General features: G+C 33.5%; 2 protein-coding genes and 1 pseudogene across 2 annotated transcripts; 2 read left to right on the top strand and 1 right to left on the bottom strand.

The window, feature by feature from the left end:
• The first annotated feature begins 104 nt into the window (after positions 1-104).
• Positions 105-2,630, top strand: LOC140830601 (transmembrane emp24 domain-containing protein p24delta9-like). The gene is made up of 4 exons (XM_073194002.1): positions 105-509; positions 1,372-1,581; positions 2,071-2,147; positions 2,241-2,630. Exons 1-4 carry the CDS (start codon positions 291-293, stop codon positions 2,383-2,385), a joined length of 651 nt encoding a protein of 216 aa, XP_073050103.1. The 5' UTR covers positions 105-290; the 3' UTR covers positions 2,386-2,630.
• Positions 2,380-9,661, bottom strand: LOC140830600 (serine/threonine-protein kinase VIK-like; annotated as a pseudogene).
• A 6,550-nt stretch (positions 9,662-16,211) lies between these two features.
• On the top strand, positions 16,212-19,955 carry LOC140830599 (protein argonaute 7-like). The gene is made up of 3 exons (XM_073194001.1): positions 16,212-16,790; positions 17,099-18,326; positions 18,403-19,955. Exons 1-3 carry the CDS (start codon positions 16,451-16,453, stop codon positions 19,859-19,861), a joined length of 3,027 nt encoding a protein of 1,008 aa, XP_073050102.1. The 5' UTR covers positions 16,212-16,450; the 3' UTR covers positions 19,862-19,955.
• Positions 19,956-21,724: the final 1,769 nt, after the last annotated feature.

The following is a 21,724-nucleotide window of genomic DNA, read 5'->3' as shown; positions in this document are numbered from 1 at the left end:
CAAGTTTGATGGTCAAAACGATAATTAATATCAAATTAATAAAATCAAATTTTTAAATAAAAAATAATATTCCGAGACGATCAATTATATAAATTTAACCTTCACCTTCAGAAGCTTAGATTCAAGAAACCTAGACCGCCCTACCATCCTGCACGTTTCCAGATCAATCCAATTCCCGTTCCCGCAAAGTATAAGTATAATCCAAAATTTCGCCTTGAATTACAAAACCCAAATATAATAGAGCATTATCTTTTCGAAACCTCGGTTATTTTGATATTTTACTTTCGAATATGCATATTCAAATTCAAACCCAAAAAAGGAGTCTTTTCCTAGTTTTGATTTTGGGTTTCTGCATTTTGGTCGAATCGATACGATTCGATCTGGAGTCGGGTCACACCAAATGTATAGCCGAGGATATCAAGAGCAATTCCATGACTGTTGGAAAGTATCATGTTGTGAATCCCAGTGAGGGCAACCCTTTGCCTGATTCTCACAAAATTACCGTCCGGGTAAGTTTTATTTACCCGAAGTTCTGATCTTTTTTTAGTAGTCAATTTTGGAATTACGTCATGGGTTAGATTACTAGATTGATTTCCGGGTTTGCTGAAAATGTTTATCTTGCTTGATGAAATTCCCTTATAAGTACTTCCCCGTAATTTGCTCTAGATCTAACTGACCACATAATTGCGCTTCTAACTTGGTAAGTATATAATTTGTTATTTGCTTTATTAATTGTACCCCTCATTTTCCAGATTTCAATACAACATTTATCTTTTTGATTGCATGGGATTTAATTGAGACTTAAGCTTTCAAAATAAAGTTGATAAGGATATTGTTTACATGGATGTGCAATTAGTTAGTTGTTCATTGGAGTGAAATTGTTACAATATATCTTCACCTTTTTTGGGCTGTATCATTTAACATTTCTTCCATTGCAAGTCATTCCACATTCGCTCTCCCAGATTGCAAGGGTTTTAACTTCAGAAGATTGTTTATTTTTTAGAATGCTATATCTTTTTCTGTTTGGGTTATATTTGCCGTAGAGATTAACCAATAATTGTAAAGGAATTAATCCATGTAAATAAATTTAGAAGATGTTCTTTTTGCCTTATGTATTATGTCTTCATATGGCTTTAGTGTTTAGATTAAGAAATAACATTGCATTTGGTGGTGTATTTTTGCTCTCGTGTTTCTTTGCCGCAATTTACTGTCAATGACATGATCTTTCAGAATTAATTGGTATATTTGTTATTGCTTTTGCTATTTGGCTTAGAAAACAGTTTTTGGTTGAATTTTGCTCGAGAATTTCCTTTTCTTTTGGTGATAGATGTGAATTATGAGAATTTTGTCTTTATTTTGTTGAAACTATAGGTAACATCATCATATGGCAATAGCTATCACTATTCAGACCATGTCCACGAAGGTCATTTTGCATTTCAAGCTACAGAGGCAGGCGAGTACATGGCTTGCTTTTTTGCTGCTGATAACAAACCATCAACTACCATCACCATTGACTTTGATTGGAAATCTGGTATCGCCGCCAAGGATTGGACAAATGTAGCCAAGAAAGGTTCTGTTGAAGTAAGTTGTCATTTTCCATCCATCCGCATGCTTCATGTTTTATGCTTATGTCCTAACAGGTTGTTAGTCAGAACTATATGGCCTTGTCTGGTTTCTATTACTGTGTTCTTGGAAAAAGAAACTTGGGTAAATAATTGTAGAAAAATATTTTGTGGGAATACATGTACGTTTGATATTGTTTTGAGAAAATGGCCTAACAAAGGTTTCATATATAAGATCTATTTATTATAAAATTTTAAAACGATGTGTTTTGTGTTGAGTATGATGTAATAATTGCGTATTATTGGGAAGTAATAAAATGTTAATTAAATGAATAATTATGTTGAAGTGAGGAAAATATGTGGTGGGAAAAGAGAATGAAGTGAGATGGAAATGCTGGATTTAAATCTTGGGAGTTATTTTGACTGAACTTCATCAGTTCGATTGTGTTGATATATTAAACCTTCTCTTGCTTATTTAATATTGCGTTCTTTGTTTTCTCGCCACTAGTCGATGGAATTAGAGTTGAAGAAAATGTTTGATACTGTCCAATCCATACACGATGAGATGTTTTTTCTACGTGAAAGGTTAGTGCTTTAAATTTCCGATTTCTTTTCACTCAACAAGTGATGTTTTATTTACATTTCCACAATATCTCATACATTTGGTCGCGATTGCAGAGAAGAAGAGATGCAGGAACTCAACAGATCTACAAACTCAAAAATGGCTTGGTTGAGCATTCTCTCGCTTTTCGTTTGCTTATCTGTAGCAGGGCTGCAGCTATGGCATTTGAAATCCTTCTTTGAGAAAAAGAAGCTAATTTGATTGCAATTCCGAGTCATTTTATCGTTTTATTGACAGCAGTACAATTTTCCATGAGCTTAGGTTTAACTCTATTCACGTTTTCGATTCAATGCGATCAGGGTTAAAGTAAAGTTTTATTGAGTTGCGAAGTGGTATTTATTAGGAAGCCAGTTTTACACATTTTGGTGAGGAAAAATGAATCGAAAGCAATGGAAATTATGTGTATTTTTTTTGTTGATGTTTTATAGTGAATGGCTTTTTATTTCTCTTCTGGATCTGATTGTTTCCAATGCTGCAGATTCATGTTTGGGATGTTATGAAGAAGAGAGAGAGGAGAAAAAAGTTCATGAAGAGAAAAATTGAAATTATAATACTTTGCAACAAATTATCAAAGTGATTTATATTGTTATTAAAAAAAAATTTATAAAAAAAATAGGTCTTTAAGAAAACAATTAATTCCTGTCTATGAACTTCTAAACGTCAACAGACAATTAAGTACATGACCTTTAAAATCTCCTGCAGTGGTTTCGCTTCGGCTTTACATGAAAACTACGATAACGGGACAACTGAGAAGAAATATGTTTGATATTTGGGACTGTAGAAATTTAGAAACCTATTGGCATTAATACAGTAACATTTTGAACAACATGAAACCGATGAGCCGGCGGATTTTATTCACGATCCGTTTTATCGAGAGGTTGAAAGATACAAACTTTGTCATCAAGATAATCTCGAGCTTCTTCGGATCACGTAGCAAAGACCTGCCAGTGACCCAGTGATGCTCAGAAGGTAGATTTTTCCTTGATTTTTTCGAGTCTTTTCAGAATTTCCAAGAATGAAGGTCTCTTGTCCATGTCTGCTGCCCAGCATTGCTCGGTTAACCTAATTGATTTTCAGTTCGGCGGATATTAGAATATGAAAATTCAAGAACAATGCAAAAGGTTAACGGGTCCGTAAAAACTCTGCCAAATTTGTTACAGGAGCTTTCTTTTTCTGTTCAGATGGTTAGTATCTTACATTCTCATCTACAATAGAGTCAACCTTGTGTGTTAAGGACGGTGATGGAATCTAATGAAGAGAACTATGCAAATACAGAATCATGATTCGGAATAAATAATCAAGATGGATTAAACTACAGTAAAAAAATGAAGCTAAAACTGGGAAATCAAGAAAAACTGAGTACATCGTTACTTGTTAGAAAAGAGCTTAGTGGCAGCAGGCATCTTGATATTAGAGGCCGCGATGCCAAAATTTTACATTTGCGAAATTTATGTATGCATTGAAACTGAACAAGGAAAATACTAAAGCTGATGAAGGAAGATTAGCAAAAGAACAATATTTATAAAGTAGCCGTAGATTGTGCTATTGGTGATTTAAGCAAGAAATTTAGCTGTCATGTCCCCGTGCACTTTTTTCCAACTATGGAACCTAGGTGACATTACGACGTCGTTATGCAATCAATTAAAGGTGCTCGATGGTTATCCTGGTATATGTTTTCTTTTTTGTAAACCAGCCATGCTTATTTTTATTTCACATGATAAAAGATTTCACAGGTACTTACTCTCTCAATTCAGGAATGAAACCTTTTGCCCTAAAGATTGGCCTGTCTCCTTCCGCAACACATCTTGCTGCTTCATACGGTTCATAATTTGACATTGGAGGATCACCTTCAAGCATCTGCAACATTCCGCATTCACTTCACATTATGTTAGCTAAGTCTAATTCGATACAAAAAATGAAAAAATGAAAAAATTACCTGATATAATATCATAGCAAATGAGAAAACGTCCACCTTCTTATCATATTTCCAATGATTGAAAACTTCAGGTGCCATGTAACGGTCTTTTGAAATTAAAAAAAAAAAACTAGTCTTAGCCACTAACCATCAGTGCAAAACCCCCCACTTGGGTATAATTGTTCTCAAGTTACTTACAGCTTCCAGTCTCGCCAGTCATTTTGTACACTTCATGAGAATGTTGTACCCTAATGAGCTTGCTTAACCCAAAGTCTCCTACTTTTAAATGGTCTGCACTTGTGTTGACAAGAAGAATGTTCCTGGAAAATTACCATAAGCCAGGAAACCCTATGAAAGAAGGATTTGGCACAAAATTCATCACACACAATACACCCTAACACCCGTAGAGAGAAGGGAAGGAGGGGTGAGAGAGAGATCTCGAAGCATTGACAAAATAGTTTTTGCTGAGAAACATGAGGACCGACAGTTGAATTGTTATGATTGTCATGAAATATATTTAACAATTATAAGAAGCATAACAACTAACCTTGGTTTTAGGTCACGGTGAATTATAACATTTGGCTCACTGTGGAGATGAGCAATCCCTCTGTCCAACAAGACAAACAAATAAGAGTACCACACAACACATTTTATGGTGCTGAATGTAACAAGGTATATTAGAACATCACATTGTCACTCCTTCTGTAGGCATGCCTGTCCGTGATTATTGATGATATATTTGTGTGAAATAAGATTAAAGTCCAAAACCCACACACTACGCACAACCTACCCACCCAAATAATAAAATAGGAAAATAATAAGAAAGTACGAAACTCAAATGCAATCCCACTAAAGTTGAGAATTTATAAATAAAACCATGTTTCTTATTTAAAAACTTGAAGCATCAGTTTCTTCAAAAATAAAAATAAAAACTTGAAGCATCAGTATCAGGACTTATATTGGTGATAGTGTGTAAAAGATTGAGAAGGGTGATCACCGACTGCTGAACCTTGAGGCTAGAGTTATCAACTCTAACGGGAAAAACAACATATTCCATTTTACCTGGCAATGTCTAATGCAAAATTGATTGCAGTAGATGGGCTTAGCGCCCCTTTTTCCTTCAGATGCTGATGAAGATCACCCTACACAAGAATATAATATAGTATGGGAAACCAGAGTTAGAACAATTATCGAACTAAAAAAATAATCCTTTTAAAGAGATTTAAAACACATCCACCCACCCCCCTCAAGAACTCTGTGATTAACATTAAAGGCTTCTTTTCAGTAACTGCCCCTAGAAATTGGACGATATTTGGATGACGAAGCTTCACTAGCAAATTGACCTCATGCCTGAAGTCCTGGCTGAATTGCAAGCAAGAGATAAGATAATTTATTTAAAGTAAGCAGGATAAAGCAGAAAAAAAACAGCTTTAGCAGATTATGTGGTAGTGATATGGAAGCTTACGGTTACTAAGGTTCCAAAGCCAAACAAATACTAAAGTATCTGTACCTTACATCACAAGCTCTTAAAATTGAGTTCGTGGGAAGTAGCATTCAAATCTCTGATATATAGTAGACAAGATAAAGAACTGGAAAGTTAAACATTGTAAGATTGAAGTTGACAAGCGTACATCACCAATCTATCATCCGAAAGCTTTGGAAGAATGCGTTTGACAGCTACTGGTGTTCCCCGCCAACAAGCTTTTAGTATCTCACCAAAAGAGCCCTACAAATATTAGCTGCCATCGGCAACAATGTGCTTTGCAAATAAATTTGAGTAACGGGCAACAACAAACAACCATTGATGAATTTAAAAGGTCAAAAACATTATAGAAAGCTCGTACTTTCTAGAAACAAAGACGAAAAACACTCGGAACAATATTGCATGCTAGGGCATAATGTACCCAACGCTGCCTCTAGATCCACCTTGAATAAAGAACTAAATAAATAATAAGAAAACACAGTGCAGGAGTGGGATTAATTTCTTCAACACTTGTGGCAATGAAAATCATATAAATTTACATAAGAAATAAATGAACGAACAAAAAGCCTCACATCCAAGTAGGGTTGATGTGAATGTAAACAGGCTGACATAATGCCTCATTAGAACTGTTCTACTTGCTGAAAATTAAAAACCACACCCCAGCATGAAGATTGCAAAATCTCAATATTTTATAGTTGAACAAGTTGCAAATGTCAAGTTTTTGAGTTCTCTCAAATGAAGAGAGCCATATTATCTTATTAGCAAGTTTTCCAAAAACTAGAAGAAGAATGACCCACGATATTGACTAACGAGGAGGATATAAATCATATTTTGCAAATGAATTCAGACCTTCCCAACAAGAACTGAGCTCGAAAAGTCCAGCTCATCAGGGTCAATCTCCCAGTCACACTTTTTTGGTAGCGGAGGTGGTACAGGCCTTGGTTCAAAATGACTCCCATTCGGACCCTGTAACGTGCACAAAGTACTTCTCTAAATGAAAATGAAATCCAAGACAGCATAAAGCCAAAGCATTCTAGTACTAGTCCAGTCTCAATCAAAATGCAAATGAGCTTACATCAGATACACCTCCATAAGACTTCAATAATTCAATCACGCCAAATCTTTTTGCTCCTTCAGCATCAGCTAAAGGCTGTTTGACAAATACAGAAAGAAGATAACGAGATGATGCTAATGTAGAACAGCAAATAGATGGATTCTCCATCACAGACTATAGTAAATTCCATAGCAATGATCAAAAAGAGATTACAGAAATTTTAAATTCTCGCGCACGTGATGGCAAGATATAGTTCCATTAGCAAGAACGGAAGTCTCCAAGATGAACTTAACAATTACATCACATATTATCACATAATTTTAACATATACCAGTTCCATACAACAATACGTTGAATGAACATTTATCCAATTAATGGCGTACTTTAGTTTCTAAATTAGCAGTTAATATGGAACTAATTAATATCCGCTGCAAATATTATCAACAAAGTAAACACTTGATTAAAATCATCTCAAAAGAACTACACAATTAATGTAGTACCCTTATCGCACATTGGTTAGAAAAAGTTTAAAATGGTATATAATGGAATACAATGTACTCCAATAACAACTTAGATTAATCATTTCCGTAAAGCGATGACGAATACGAAGTAGTTGTTACAAAAGCTTATTGTGCAGTCACGCTTGCTTGGGTCTGAGTCTAGGTTGTGACGGAATAGTATCAGATATGATCACCAGCAAGAACACTGGATGATTATCTCGTGTATGATAGTCAACTCTTGAATTTGCGAGTAAAGTGCTACATCTACAGACCCACCTCTTGAACCGGTAGAACAAGTAAGAGCCACCTTTAGATTATCGGTGTTGGTAAATTGAGAGGCCAGGTAGACACATACGTCAAATTTTGAAGGAGGAGTGATGGCATTACTCCTTATCCCACGTGTTAGAAAAATAAGTTTAAAATAGTATATAATTGAATGATAGCACTAATAGTGATGACTATTAATATGCACAAATTATCATAAAATCTTCTACAGGGGTCTTGAATTAATTAACCAATGAGTTGATTATATAAATTAAATAATAATTAATATGTCAATACATGTATTAAATGTACATGTGGAGATATTAATGTTTATATATATACATTTTATAGGGATATATAAAACATATGCATATATAATATTAATATATCATGCATTATCAAAAACCACGTGTTAGAAATATAAGTTTAAAATAGTATATAATGGAATACAATGTAATCTTATATTAATTTGGTTAATCATTTTTACATAGTGATGACGAATACATAGTAGTTGTAAATGAGCACATTTAAATGTGATCGTGCGGGCCTGGTGCACGACGATTAGGTTCAACCCCACACTTTAAAAACACGTTTTCTGCTTGAAGCTTCAGAACATTGCACACGAAATAATGAGCGGGACAATGTCTTGTGCAAAACTGGAAAGAAGTTACTTATACGGTAGAAATTTTCATTTTCACTTCATATATCTACATTGTTCAGATACGTCAATAAATTGTAATGTTCAACTTAAGTAAAACTAACAGTCAAAAGTTAAAACTCATAGTTATGCAGAAAAATTCCAAACACCTAACTTGTGAAGTGTTCTCATAAAACATCTGGATCTTAAGGAAAAAAAATGTGTGTTAGACACAAGGTTTTTAACTATGACTATGTAAATTATAGGTAATTAAAAAACTTATAATATTCTAATTTTCAAATTAAAATTAATATTATAAATGAACTTTTCATCCGGAGATCTGTATGTGCGCCATCATCAAACATGCATGAGTTCTGAAAAAGTTATTCCCAATTATTTGATATGGCGCTAATTCTTTGTCCCTTATGCCTGGGAAATAGAAGCTTTCACCCTAGCAGTGAGTACAATTTGAAACCATATTTTACAGCATTCCGCTATTAAATATTGAAGATAATCTAATGCTACAACTCGTCACACAAATTTTGCATGATTGCCTTGCAATTCAAGACCTGGATAAGAACTTTGAGACCCAGATGGATTTTTCTGACACACTAGGTGGCACAAAAATAGCTAATGTCCATTATAATTTGAAGGATTGTTTATGGACAGGAAATCATGATTGTAGCATGTTAAAGACCAGGAATGCTACATGTGCTTTCGAATATATCTATAAACTCCAATTTTAACTTAAATCAACTTATGCTTCAACAGCCTTGTCAGCCATTCATGATTAGAAAAAAACATAAATCTTACTCACACAACCACTATGCTGGCTACTACAAGTTAGCAGAATGAGTTAGTTTTCTAGCCATGTTGAGCTGAAATGCAATTTAAGAATAAGTGTTCGAAAGTTGTATTTAATCATCAAAATCAAACTTTTTTTGCTGAAACAGTAGCAAAGAAAAAGGAAATCTCAGCAAACTACACCCACATTTCATGGATGAAGAGCTGAATACACACAATCCCAACATAAAATTGCACCAAACAAAAAAGACTGATTTCTCAAATTCTTGCAGAGAGAACGTGCGCATTAACTCCACAGGCATTACAAAACCAACGGAAAAAATAATCACAGTAAAAAAAAAAAAAGAATCAACAGATATAATCGTCTCCGCTAACCCATAAAATCAACAGGTAGTTACGCACACATACAAGCGTGTAAATGAGTAAATGTGATAAAAAAAAAATCTCACTGTATTTTTCCATCGATCTTGGGCGTTAACATCAGCGTCGTGCTCTAAAAGACACTTGGCAATATCAATCCAACCATGGGTAGCCGCCACATGGAGTGGAGTTCGATTGTCATAGTCTCTTGCGTGCACGAGAGACAGATCCTCATTCAGAAGCTTTCTAACCGCCGCGGCATCGTTTTGGTGCGTGTGCCAGAGAATCAGAGACGTCCGACTCACACGAGCCTTCTCCTTCTTCTTCACCCTCTCCGCAGCCCCAGCTTCCGGCGGTGGATGTTCATCTCCGGTAGCCGAGTACCCCGAGCTTCCACCACTGTCGCTCATTGCTTTTGGTAGTTTAATTTTAATATATTTTGTACTTTTACATTTAATAGTTTTTGTTTTTAGTCTCTTTTTTAAAAATAGTTTTCGACGACAAATACATATAATCATATTAATAAAAGTTAATTTTTAAAATTAATTTTAATTCCCAAATTTATTTTTTAGATCATTTTTACATTAACACATAGTATATGAAATTGAGTTAATACAATAATATAATCATGGAATTACTAGACTTTTTTTATTGCAATTGGGCTTTAATTTCTTGCATTTGTTTAATATTCAAATTTATTTAATCTTTATTTAATTCATATTGAAACTAAAAGTTTTATAGAATTTGAGTTTTTTTTACATGAATTAGTGTATATTTATAGATTGATTTTGAAAAAAACTAAACTAAATATCATTTCAAATTTTGAAAAAATTGAATCCACCGCATTTGGCCAAGAGTAGGTCTCTCGTGAGACGCTCTCATGAATCTTTATCTGTGAGACGGATCAATCCTACCGATATTCCCAATAAAAAGTAATATTCTTATCATAAAAAGTAATATTTTTTTATGGATGACCCAAATAGGATATATGTCTTACAAAATAAGACCCGTGGGACTATCTTACACAACTTTTTGCATTTGAGCAACCAAATTTGGCGAATTTTTTTTGTTTTTTCAATAATATTTAATAACAAATGAAAATAATAATAATCATAAACTATCGTATAAAAATTGATAAAGATAATAATTCATCATTGTTGATAATAATCAACAACACATTATATTTATTATTATTTGTAGTATTATTATCATATAAGTGTCATGAATTATTTCTTAAAAAAAACTAATGCTTAATGAAATAGTTTTATTTTAATTATTTTGAAAATGTGAACTTTTTTTTTAAAATGAATTATAATAACATTAATTCGGGAAGTCCCGAGATACAATGTTTACAAGCCACGTGGGTAGACCGTCATTAATACAACTAATGGAGCTATTACAAGACAAAGTTTAGCGAGCTAAAATGTGAGCCACTTGACGGCCTTTCTTCGCACATGTTGGATGAAATGAAAATTTGGAAGCTCTAACATTAATTGGATTTCCAAGGCAAGAACCCCAGCGGATCCAAGATCTTCTACGTGGGAAAGGATCATCCTAACAACTTTCAATGAGTCAGAAAATATACAAACATTTGATAGATCAATCCGGAGACATAAGTCCATCCCGCTTCCGATTGTCAACAACTCCGCACAAGTAACTGAACCTAGACATCTGATAGGACTAGCTTGCGCACCACAAACTTTTCCCATGGTATTACGCACCACCGTCTCAACGCTAAATTTGTTGTTTCTAATATCAAAGCATGCATCAATATCCAACCTAAAATAGTTTGGTAGTGGTGGTACCCACTTCTCATTCATAAATATTCGAGCATCATTATTCCCAGAAGAACCAACCAAACTATATTTTCGAAAATTTTCCATCATAGAATAAGCCTAGTCCACATTTATCTTAAATTTCATTCCTGCAAATTCATAGTTGATCTTGTAAATTTCATGCCAAATTGCCCAACATAGAGTAGCAAAACATTCAAAATCCTCTTGCTTGAAGGTAGCCAAAAGAAATAAAACACAATCTAGAAATGAGGCTTCTCAATGCAATTTTAAACACCGCCAAAATTGGGTGTTTTTCAACACAATTCGAACAACCGGACAAAATACAAGCAGTGACTCGTAGAAGTATGAAAATATAATTAATCGATGTAGGCAGTAAATCATGATAGGCGCGCCACAGAAAAATGCGGATTTTGGGCTAGATACGCAGCTTCCATAGTAAGTTCCACCAAGATTGATTTGGATGTGAAAATCGAAAAGGATGAGTAGCCAATCTGCTTCTTTCCCTAAGATAACCATTTTCAACAGTGTATTTACCACTTTTGTGAAAAAATGACCTTGTTTATCTAAGTTGAAATATTTTATTGATATCGAAGAAAAATATAAAAGTATTATTAATTAATTAAACTAAGAAAAACTATATATATTATATAATTTTTTAATTAAAAAAAGGATCATTTTTTAAAATACTTTATTAATATAAGCTACAATAAATAAATTCTTATTATTAAATCATGTTTAAAAATCTGTATTGTTAAATATCAAAATTACAGACAAGATAACACATCATTAAAGTTAGAATAACACATGAATATTGAAAATTTGATGGATGCAGTTCGAGGAACAACACTCCAAGGCTGAAGGCTATCACCAGCCATGGAATATGATTTCAGCAAGCAATACTTTCGAAACTTCTTTTCCTGCCAGAATTTCTCTAGTTTCTGTGTTATGGAACATCGAATAATTTCATCTCTTCAAATGAATCTTGAGCTAGTTTTGGATTACCAGCCTTGCTATACATGTGAACCAGAGCAGCGGAGTGACTAGTTCGGACATGAACAAGGCCTTTTGTTTTCATGGCTGACAACAATCTTTCTCCGGTTTTCATGTGCACAAATATGATTTAGCTTGGTTAACAACGACAACCATCTTACTTATTTATATTTTAGTTACACGAAATATAATGAATTTCAAATATCATCATTATTTAATGATCTTAAAATTCATCTTAATTAATACGAAATATTATATAAATATATACACGATGAATTTCAAATTTATATTCTTGTTTATTTAAAACAACAAACATAGATTTAAAATTTATCAGTCTAAATACGATAGTGAATGCAGTGAGTTTACCTCATGAGCAACAAGTCGTAAGTTCAATTCCGAGTTTATTTTATTGATTTTTCGATATTTTTTACAATTATGATATGATCGTCATATATAAATTAAATTCATTAAAAAAAAGGAAATAAGCAGGCGTGCTAAGATAGCTAGTTATTATTTAATGGCCTGGAATAAATTTGAATATTTGGTGTTACGGATTGGGGTAGCACACACAAACATACATGGAGTAGAGTGATTCCCATTTCCCATGATCTCATTTTGCCCCTGGTTTTGTGCTACATCAACTATCTTTTAAAAATTAATTATGGGCTTTTAATGATCCAAATTCACTCAATTAATCAATTATAAAAACCATAATGTAAAAAATGTGTTGGTAGAAAGTTGAGAAACTTTATATTGAAAAATATTTTATATCTAATTTGAATATGTATTTACTTGATTTTGTCCAAAAATAACCAATCTATTTCATGCATAGTAATATATTATACATAGAACCATACATAATATGAGTCGAGTCGAGTGTATCAATCGTCTCAGATCAGATCTAAAAAAATGTTTAAAATATTAGTTAAAGAGAATTATAAGTTTCCTCAAGAATGTCGATATATTGGTTTTAATATCACTGCCACCAATAAAAATGATTGATTTTCCAAGGAAAAATTATTGAAATTGTCAGTAAATAATTATAGCTAAATATAACAATGTTTTAATCTCATTTCACATTCATTAATTTAAGTAAATTCTTTAAAAAAATTTATTTAAACTAGATAAAATTCTGTGGACTTTAATTGCTTCCCCAAATTAAAAAGAATGGCTTAAAAATGAAATAATAAAGGTTAAAAACAAAACTTGACACTTTTTACTTGAATATGATGTGTGTCATGTCCCATCTATGGATCCAACGGCGCACCCCGAATATGAGAACGATAGTGCCGAAGAATATATGAATTTTACCAACAATAAAGTTTAGATACTTTGAATAATCAGTTTTGATATGCTGCACACTTATCGTACACATCTAATTGAACATCGATGAAGTGTCACTTACCCATTGGATGCGCAATTTTTCTATATTTCATCACATCCAATAGGTGAGTGACACCTCATCGGTGCTCACATAGATGTGCATGGTAGGTGTGCAGTATATCAAAACTGTTTGAATAATATATATAAGTTACCCCGTTAATTCTTAAGGTTAGTCCGTCTTATCTTGGATTTTCACTAGACAAGACAATATATTAAATTAAGGTGGAGGACGGATGCATGATTTTCGAGCGTTTAACCAATGCATGATTTATTATTGGGAATAATAAATGTCAAATTTAACATAATGATTATATTTAGAAAATGTGAGAAAAAAAATATGGTAATATGTTTAAAAAATGAGAATAGTTTTTAAGGTATATAGTTTTTCAAATTAATTTTTAGATTTGGATATAACACCATATAATTCAAAATTCTATAAAAATAAAACAATCGTCTTAGTGTTTTTTTAATAGAATATGTTTCTTGAGACAGCATCACGAACATTTATCTGTGAGACGGGTCAATCCTACCGATATTCAAAATAAAAATTAATGCTCTTAGCATAAAAAATAATATTTTTTTATGGATGACCCAAATAAGAAATATGTCTCACAAATAAGACCCGTGAGACCGTCTTACACAAATTTTTGTCTTTTTAATAATTGCACATAATTCTTATAATTTTTATGTTAAATTGCAATTTGAATAGGGTTTAAAAAGAATCTAAAAAAAAAAGCCAGATTTCAAGCAATAAAGCAAGTCAAAAACTATCTTAAAGTTAATAGCAACCGTAAATTTTGTGGCTCTTTGCAGAACTTTCACCGGCTTAACTCACAATGCATATGACTTCGTTATGAAATTTCCCCTATAAAACTATGATATATTTTTTAAAAAATAATATGATTTATGAAAAATACAAAAGTATCTCTTTAAAAAAAATCTCACTTTCACTGTAAAAATGTTCACACTCCTAGATTTTTTTTTAAAAAAATTTGATTCGGCTTATATTTTTACTCGTGGAAAATTATGATAAATAAAATTAGCAAAAACTTGTATGAGACGGTCTCACGGATCGTAGTTTGTTAGACGTATATTTTATTTGGGTCATCCATGAAAAAATATTACTTTTTATGCTAAGAGTATCACTTTTTATTGTGAATATCGGTAGGGTGACTCGTCTTACAGATAAAATTTCGTAAGACCGTTTCACAAGAGATATATTCAATAAAATTTGACGTATTATGAGAAACGATGTTTCTAGTAAATTATTTGAAAAAATTTAAAAACAATATATTAAATTTATTAATTTAGAATCTGCCTACCTCGCGTCCACTAAATCCAAACTAATCTTGTAAACATTCTAATATCAATGTTCTATGACTAATTAAATGACTCCACAATTACCAAAAAATCAACTTCGAAACGACAACAATTATGACGATAACGACGGTCATTACGATTTCCGTGGAATAATTTGTTGATTAGAAAGCAAACATTGTTGCTTAGAATTGTCATTTTAGGTGAATGGATAAATCGAGAGTCCAATCAATATCAAGATTATTTGTAATATTACTTAACTTTAAACAAGACAACAATGTCTTTCCCATTATATAATTAATGTATGAATAATCGAAGACAAAGGGACAATATCCTCGGCTATTAAGTTATTCATAAAAAATTCGATTCACATTATTTTTTAGGATAAAAATATGACTATACATGACAGTTGTGGATCATTTCAACTCGTCTCACGATTATAAACTCGTTCTTACAAGAGACTTACTCAATTCTTTCTCTATATTGGAGTCAAACCGAGTATTAAATAATTTGTCTATTTTGCGAACATATTTGTGTAAACCTTATGCAATTAATTATAGTTCACTAAAACAATGGCATATGACAAATATATGTTTAGGTAGTATTAATAATAATATCAATAAGAAAATATTCATACTATATCATATATCATTATGCATTTTGATAAAATTTGTTTAGTGTAACAATAATTATAGTAGAAGAACAATAAAAAATTTTACAATTTAAAATACTCTAATTCCACATTCATTGTCGGCTATACCTTTATACTTAATTCAATAGATATATTTCTTTTCCAAACACTTCCCTCTCACCTAGTCCTAATACAGGGGTAATTGATTTTTAATTAATCATGAATTGGTTCAGTTCGGTTTTAAAATTAATCAAATCGAAAAATTGATTCGGTTCAATAATATATTTTAAAATTTTGAATTGTAGATGTATTATATTATAATTATTGTGATAAATTTATTGTAATTGGTTTTATTTGTTTCTTAAATTTATTTATTATTATTTTACTATTTTTTAGAGGTATTTATTGGTACAAATAAAATTTATAAAATATGATTTGGTTCTTTTTTTCAGTCAAAAACTTGTATGAGATGGTTATGTGTCGTATTTTATGAGACATATCTCTTATTTGGGTCATCCATAAAAAAATATATTACTTTTTATGCTAAGAGTATTACTTTTTATTGTTAATATTGGTAGGATTGATCCATTTCACAGATAAAAATTTGTGAGACTATCTCAAAAAAAAAAAAACATACTCTTTTTTTAATCTAAACCCCCCGGCGAATCTAGTTTTGCTCACCCCTCCCAAAACTTAGCTTCCCCTTGCAACAACAAGCTTTCTAAAATATTCATCCTAAATTTAAAATGTCAAGATTTCAAAATAAAATAAAATAGATCAATATTTTATACCGACAATAATAATATTATTATATATACATAGACTGCTTATTTCATACAAAAAAAATAGAAAAAAATTGAGAATCAAATGTAAATCGTAACATGAGGCAAAGTCATAGATTGAACAAGAAACACAGAATTTGAGTGAACAAATAGAACAAAGCTCTTCATAAAGAAGTAAGAACAGAAGCTGTTGCTGTTTTTTCCGGAGTAAAATCAACCTACAAAGCCAAGAACTCTCCCTCTCTGTGGGGCATTGACTGTAATTTTTGCTTGAATAAGTTTCGTTTCTCTTTCATGCAAATAGTCCCTTTTGCTGACTCTTGCTGCTGTTTCATCTCCCGAGCTTAGTTATGGAAGACGAAGAGTCAAATGGCACCACAAGGAGTTTTTCAGGAAATCGAAGTGCTCATGCCTACCATTATCATCACCAATTGTTGCAGAGTTCTAACAGGCTTGCTTATGGTTATGGCTTTGGCTTTGGTTTTGGTTATCAGAATATGTACCAAACTTATCCGGCTTTGCTTCCTCTGCCTCCGGCTATACCTCTTCATCTTACAATAACACCTCCTTTTCTTCAAAACCACAGCTTTGAATCAAAAACCCACTTTCGGAAATCCTCGTCGGAGGAAAATAATCCTCGTATCGCCACTTCTTCTGATTCCCATGTTCGAGAGTTCTCGGTTTCTCAAGGTAATTTCATGGTGTCGAATGCCCTTTTTCTTGTGTTGATCGATTTTGTTTGTTTGTTTTAGTTTATTCTCTTTTGTGTGCCGGACTTCAATAAAATGGGTGTGTTGCAATCATGCGTAGTAATGTTCCAAGAGTGCATAATGGATAAAAAAAAAAGTGTTTTTGCAGTCAAAAGTGCGACATTTTTTTAATTATTTTTAAGGATATTGGTCATGTTTATTCTTTCTGCTGAGTTTGTAAGATTTTTGTTGATAAGAATTGCGTCAGTGATGTTTATGTTGCTTCGCTAATTCCATGAAGTTTTGCAGCTGAAATTGAGATCCAGAAGAAAATTTGTCTGCCCTTTGAAAAGAGAAATGGAAGAAAGATTACGGACGCCAAGCCAAAAGCATTGGCTGTTGCAAGAAGGCCGGATTCCGGCGGGGTGGAAGGGAGGGTTGTTAGCCTCCTTGCTAATCATTTCTTAGTCCAATTCGATCCAGCACAAGAAATTTTTCATTACGATGTTGAAATATCTCCGAATCCCTCAAAGGAAATTTCGAGAATGATCAAGCGAAAACTCGTTGAGGAGAATTCAGCGAGACTATCTGGTGCTCTTCCGGTCTATGATGGTGGAAGGACTATCTATAGCCCTGTAGAATTCCAAGATGACAGGCTTGAGTTTTATGTTAGCCTCCCTATATCTGATGGTAAACCGGTTTTAATGTGTGTAGAATCGATGAATCCGCAAGAAAATATGCGACATAAGATTTTTCGAGTTAGTATGAAGCTCGTCTCAAAGGTTGATGGTGAATCCTTAAGTAGCTATTTGAGTAAAGGAGATGATATCACTCCCCTTCCCCAAGAGTATATCCATGCATTGGATGTCGCATTGCGGGAGAGTCCAACAGAAAAGTGTATAGCGGCAGGGAGGTCATTTTACACGAGTTTGATCGTTGGGGAAAAAGAAATAGGGGGTGGAGCCGTTGCACTTGGGGGATTCTTCCAGAGCTTAAGGCCAACACAACAAGGCCTTGCTCTGAATGTTGATTTCTCGGTGACAGCTTTTCATGAAAGTATCGGTGTGATCCCTTATTTGCAAAAGCGCATCAATTTTATGCATGATATCTTTCAAAACAAGGCCAAAAGTTTGACGAACGAAGAGAGGAAAGAAGTGGAGAAAACAATGAAGAACATTAGGGTCTTTGTTCGCCATAGAGAAACCGTTCAAAGATACCGAGTTTATAGCTTAACCGAAGAAGTTACTGAAAATCTATCTTTTCTTGATAGAGATGGGACGAAACTACGGATTGTTAGCTATTTCAAGGATCACTATGATTATGATGTGCAGTATCGAAATTTGCCTTGCTTGCAGATTAGTAGGAGGAAAGCATGTTATCTTCCCATGGAGCTTTGTGTGATTTGTGAAGGGCAGAAGTTTTTTGGTAAACTCTCTGATGATCAGACCGTGAAAGTGCTTAAAATGGGTTGTCAAAAACCTCGAGAACGCAAGAAAATCATCACCGGTGTTATGGAAGGATCATTCGGCCCAACTAGGTAAAATTACTAACATATGCCATTTTATGAATGGTATTTTGGCTTGTGATTAATCCATTTGTTCTTATTTTTCCAGTGGCGATCATGAAAAAGAATTTAAACTCAAAGTTTCGAAAGAAATGACACGATTGACCGGTAGAATTCTTCAACCTCCCAAACTTAGGCTTGGAAACGGTGGTCATGTAAGAAACCTGACTCCTTCACGTCATGATCGACAGTGGAATCTTTTGGATAGCCATGTCTTTGAGGGTACTCGAGTTGAGCGGTGGGCGATTGTAAGTTTTGGTGGCACCTCAGATCAAAAGTCTTGCATTCCAAAATTCATAAACCAGCTGTCTCAAAGATGTGAAAATTTGGGCATTTTGCTCCACAAAAACACAGTTGTGAGTCCAATCTTCGAGTCAATGCACGTCCTTGGAAATGCAAGGCTTTTGGAATCTAAACTCAAGAAAATTCATAAAGCTGCCTTCAACAATCTTCAACTACTTATCTGTGTTATGGAGAGGAAACACAAAGGATATGCTGATTTGAAGCGAATTGCTGAAACAAGTATAGGAGTTGTTAGCCAGTGCTGTTTATACTCGAATATTGGCAAGCTAAGTTCACAGTTTCTTGCGAACTTGGCTCTTAAGATAAATGCCAAAGTTGGGGGATGCACTGTTGCACTTTACAACACATTACCTTCTCAAATCCCAAGGCTCTTCAGGCAAGACAATCCGGTGATCTTTATGGGCGCGGATGTGACACATCCCCATCCATTAGACGATTTTAGTCCCTCAGTTGCTGCTGTTGTTGGAAGCGTCAATTGGCCTTCGGCAAACAAGTATGTTTCAAGAATGAGGTCCCAAACACATCGGCAAGAGATTATTCAAGACCTTAGCACAATGGTAGGGGAAATATTAGATGATTTTTACGAAGAACTCTCAAAACTTCCACAAAGAATCATCTTTTTTCGAGATGGGGTTAGTGAAACACAATTCGAAAAAGTTTTGCATGAAGAATTAGAAGCCATTCGAAATGCTTGTTCAAGATTCCCTAGTTATAACCCTCCAATCACTTTCGCAGTAGTGCAGAAACGGCACCATACTAGGCTATTCCCTTACGATCAAACCGATCCACCTTTCACAGAGAATCACTTCTCGGATGAAAATATACATCCTGGAACCGTGGTGGATACAGTGATAACTCATCCAAAAGCATTCGACTTCTACCTCTGTAGCCACTGGGGTGTAAAGGGTACGAGTCGGCCCATTCATTACCACATTTTGTGGGATGAAAATGAGTTCACATCCGATGAGATGCAGAAGCTGGTTTACAATCTTTGCTACACGTTTGTGAGGTGCACCAAGCCTATTTCTTTGGTCCCTCCTGCATATTATGCTCATCTTGCTGCCTACAGAGGCCGGTTATATCTTGAGCACTCGGATTCAAATGCCTCAACCCCAACATCCACTGTTTCTAGGACATCGCCGGCTAAGACAACACCTTTGCCCAAACTTGCTGAGAATATTAGGAAGCTAATGTTTTACTGCTGAGATAAAATTCACTTGTTTAGGCCAATATTATACCTTTAAACTATGTTAAATCCAGTTCCATTTCAACTTTTTTCCTCATATTTTATATAAATAATAAAATAAGAATATGATTTTGCTCCTACCATCTTTTCTAAATTTAATTATTTTGGCTCCAACAATCAGGTCGACCTGCTCCATAGGTATTTTAATGGTCCTCCAACTAGTTATTATCTTGCTTAATGACAGGACAAAAACTTGTGTGAGACGGTCTCACGGGTCATATTTGTGAAACGGGTCTCTTATTTGGGTTATCTATGAAAATGTAGGAGCAAGAAGCTTTTGGTAAAGCGGTAAGCACTCGGTCCTACAATTGGTATCAGAGCCAAGGTCATGGGTTTTATTCCCATTGATTGCAAGGAGTACAATTATTAGGAGGGAGATTGTTGGGTGCAATAATTGTCCTTGCTTGGTAGAGCGATCGAACCATGGTGCTTGTGCTTCTGTACGGTTTAAAAGATTTGAGTTGCACCATTACCACTAGCTATAGCTTTTGGTAAAGCGGTAAGCACTCGGTCCTACAGAAAAAGTATTACTTTTTATGCTAAGAGTATTACTTTTTATTGTGAATATGAGTAGGATTGACCCGTCTCACAGATTAAGATCCGTGAGACGGTCTCACATGAGACTCACTCGACAGGACAGAACACAATGACTAATACTGCATCCCAATGACAAAAGGACAAGAACTAATCCTAAGAAAGACACATTTTTTTAGGGGAAATCAGATATTATGCATTAATTAAATTAACATCAGCTACATCTATCAACCACGATGGATAAAAACAATCTATCCAACATGAACGAGAAGGATGAGATAACGTAAAATGCGCTAAACAGGATACTAATTTGTTTGCATTTCTACTAACATGATCAAATATTTATGGCTTCAAAAATCAGACATAGTCCTGATTAAACAAATAAAGGTATTCATCACTGTTATATAAACAATAGTATCATAGCAAAATTGTCATGTAATACAAGAAATTTGTCAGATTGTGAGATAAAAAATTTGTACATACATGCAGGTGACAGTTGGATAAAATTATATATTCTATACATAAAAAAAAATTTGGACACATATCCTGAACCACATGTGACATTTTGTGCAGATTAATAATCAAGTGTTGTGAACTTGTGATGGAACTCAAACCTACCTATATTGAGTTGACATTAATGGAGCTTGGGCTTTCATTTTAATGAGGATGAAACATTTCTAGCATAAAGATTATTGATATTATACAATAAATGAATAATTAAGTTTTTTATGGCTCAAAAATTGTACATTCACTTAAACTAAGTGATGGATGCAAAAATTCTTACAGAATATAAAATAATACGTGTCAATTATTTCATAGCAACTAGATTTTTTATATTAAAATCTTGATTTTATTGGACTATGTTTTTCTTTTTCTATTTGATTACTTGTGTTAAATATCAAACTTTTAATTTTTCTTTCTTTTGCTTTTACTTTTAAATTGAGGTATCTGCCTATCTGGTCTAAATACAAGTTTGAACCAAATCCCAATTTAAAAATTTAAAATTTCATAGCAGACGATATTTCGGATTTAAAACCCCCACTCAGGTCGTAATTGTGAGACGGATCTCTTATTTGGGTCACCAATGAAAAAGTATTACTTTTTATGCTAAGAGTATTAATTTTTATTGTGAATATGTGTAGGATTGACTCGTCTCACAGATTATGAACCGTGAGACGGTTTTATATGAGACTCACTCTATAACTCATCTAACATCAAAATTTCAAGTAACCAGCGATATTTAGGATTTAAAACTCCAACTCTACATTTAAAATTTAATAAAAATAAA

This window comes from Primulina eburnea, chromosome 4 (genome assembly GCF_022965805.1).
Source record: "Primulina eburnea isolate SZY01 chromosome 4, ASM2296580v1, whole genome shotgun sequence".
In the NCBI taxonomy this organism is placed as follows: domain Eukaryota; kingdom Viridiplantae; phylum Streptophyta; class Magnoliopsida; order Lamiales; family Gesneriaceae; genus Primulina; species Primulina eburnea.
This window is presented reverse-complemented; position numbering and strand designations above follow the sequence as displayed.